Source organism: Lycium ferocissimum, chromosome 7 (assembly GCF_029784015.1).
Source record: "Lycium ferocissimum isolate CSIRO_LF1 chromosome 7, AGI_CSIRO_Lferr_CH_V1, whole genome shotgun sequence".
NCBI lineage: Eukaryota > Viridiplantae > Streptophyta > Magnoliopsida > Solanales > Solanaceae > Lycium > Lycium ferocissimum.
Genome location: NC_081348.1, coordinates 7065540 through 7067890, shown reverse-complemented (window position 1 = coordinate 7067890; position 2351 = coordinate 7065540). Strand labels below are relative to the sequence as shown.

The 2351-nt window shown below is 32.6% G+C and overlaps 1 protein-coding gene across 1 annotated transcript; it reads right to left on the bottom strand.

Annotated features, from left to right (window-relative positions):
* Nucleotides 1-490: 490 nt before the first annotated feature.
* Nucleotides 491-1924, bottom strand: LOC132062486 (glyoxylase I 4). Its single transcript, XM_059455047.1, has 2 exons — nucleotides 1532-1924; nucleotides 491-851 (listed from the first exon to the last, which is right to left on the bottom strand). Exons 1-2 carry the CDS (start codon nucleotides 1847-1849, stop codon nucleotides 591-593), a joined length of 579 nt encoding a protein of 192 aa, XP_059311030.1. The 5' UTR covers nucleotides 1850-1924; the 3' UTR covers nucleotides 491-590.
* Nucleotides 1925-2351: the final 427 nt, after the last annotated feature.

The following is a 2351-nucleotide window of genomic DNA, read 5'->3' as shown; positions in this document are numbered from 1 at the left end:
TTTAAATACGTCTCCTCTATATGTTTATATATGTATTTCGTTATACACGGATGTATATTAGGTACATGTCCCCATTATATCCTTTAAAATTTGCATATAATACACAATAACATGCACCTGTATTATCAGTGATGTTCTCCAAATCAATGTCATCAGAATTTTCGATATACACACACCAATTTAAATCACTTAGAGCCTTCCACACATACTCCAAAAAAAAAAAAAAAAATTACGTTGACAAAATTTAGGCTAATCGGGTAAATAAAATTGTTGGGCTGATTACTGGCAAATATTTCCTAGTTGTTGCTATATATTTCTGAAAAAATTTCCTTTTCGCAACCCTGATAAAATCTCACGGGATTAGACATGTCAAAATCTCAGTGAATTTCTTTCGAATTCAGCATTGTATTTTTTTTACTATATGGTTTAATGTTGCCTTCCGTTATATTTGAGTTCGAAGTTCTATTAGATTAGAAATAAATACTACTGATTTCAGGGGTGGACTGCACGAAGATTGAATAAACTAATTAGAAGCTACATTCAAATTCAAATTGAAAACAGCATAGTAAGGAGAAAAAGAACATGCAAATTTAAGCTTTGGCAGCGTCGTTATCATGTTTTCCCAAGTCAACAGGAGGATTGTGACGATCAGAAGGGAACTTGATGCGACCAATGGAACGTTGAGGGACCAGCTTCACATTCTCACAATTGCATATCTCAATCATGAAACCATCTGGATCCTTGAAGAAGAGTTGGTCGATGGCTGCTCCTTCTTCTTCTCCTACCGTTCTCTTTAGATACTTTATCTTGAATTGTTCCAACCTTTGCACCATTCCCTCCATGTCTTCACTCTGCATTAAACCACCAACTTATTGAATATTCTTGTCCACTTACTCCTTTTATAAATGCACTGCACACAAATTAATATACTCTCTTTATCAAAGTTTGCTAATAAATTTGGGCTTCCAATTTTTATTATGGGAGAATGTTGAAATTACTTGTCGAAGATGCGCGGAACAGAAATGAACTATGAGCCTACTCCGTTAGTGGATTAAAAAGAGTAGCTCGTTGAATGAAAAATAACTTTAAAGTGTTGAAGCTAATTTTATAAATTCGTTATACGTGTGTTAGATAGTTTGTCTTGATTATGTGCCTAAGCACTGGGGATTTAGTAAACATTTTCAAAAGACTTCCTTCACTCTTGGGCAAAGTCAATTTACTTTACTATTATCTCAAGTTCTCAACTCTTTAACTTCATAAGATTGCTTAATCAACCAATGCTTCAAAAAAACTATATCACTCTAAAAAATTTGCAAATATTATTATACTATATCTTTACTAAATATTCCTTACCAAAATATTTCCCATCCATCAAACAAATCCCCCAAAAAGAATTATTTTCATAAATCATTTTTCCAAAAAATACTTTATTTAAAATAACAAAAAAGATATTGCTAAAACTGACCTTCATAAAACAAAAATGAGGTTAGCAAATAAAACGAAGGAAATAAAAAAGGCTGAAAAACTAAACCTGGAAAGAAATATGGTTGTCCATGGGGTCGAGGTTATCAGTATCATTAGGCAATCTATCTTCATCTTTAGCATGAACCAAATGAATCCCAACACCATAGTTGAACAACCAAGCTCCATCGAAATCAAAAGCTTGCGGCCTCTCAATTAATACGAACCCAAGTACTTTGGTGTAAAAATCGACTGTTTTTTTAACGTCCTTGCAAAGTCTCGACACGTGGTTCAACGCCATTAATGGAATTTCGTCATTCTTCTTCTCGTCTTTTTGTTCTCTAATTTCTTCTTCTTGCTCATTTTTCCTTTCTGCTTGCCTCTGCATTTTTTTAGGTATTATTGAGGAAAGTGGTGAAAGTATATTGGTAAGGAAAGTTGATGTATGGTGTCAATGGTGAAATTAATTAAGCTCTAATTAAACTGAGCTCTAGCAATGGCGGTAGCTGAAATTTTTGGTGTTACACGTTGGTGATTTTTGCATGAGGGTTGTGTACGTGTGAGAATTTGAACAAGCAGAGGTGACGTGTGTTACCTAGCCCAAAGGTTATGAAAAATACATTAGGAGTGTACTTACAAAATGTTCATAATATATTTGTCTTTTACGGTAGTAAAATTAATATAATAATGTAGTATCATTTTTTATAGGATTTTTTTTTTATCGGATGTCCCCGAAGGTACTTTTATAGGAACTATTCTCTATAAACGTGCAGTTGCACATTATTTTCAATCAATCTGTTATTTCCAATCAATCTCAATTATAGTTAGAAAATTTAGATAACATAGTTGTAATTATATATATTTATTTTATGAGTTATAATATACTATAA

What these genes read in the sequence shown, in the direction of transcription:
- LOC132062486 (XM_059455047.1), bottom strand. Translation starts at nt 1,849, where the DNA reads ATGCAGAGGCAAGCAGAAAGGAAAAATGAGCAAGAAGAAGAAATTAGA. An exon ending in ACAACCATATTTCTTTCCAG is followed by an intron (nt 852 to 1,531) that starts GTTTAGTTTTTC and finishes GGTTTAATGCAG; the next exon opens with AGTGAAGACATGGAGGGAAT.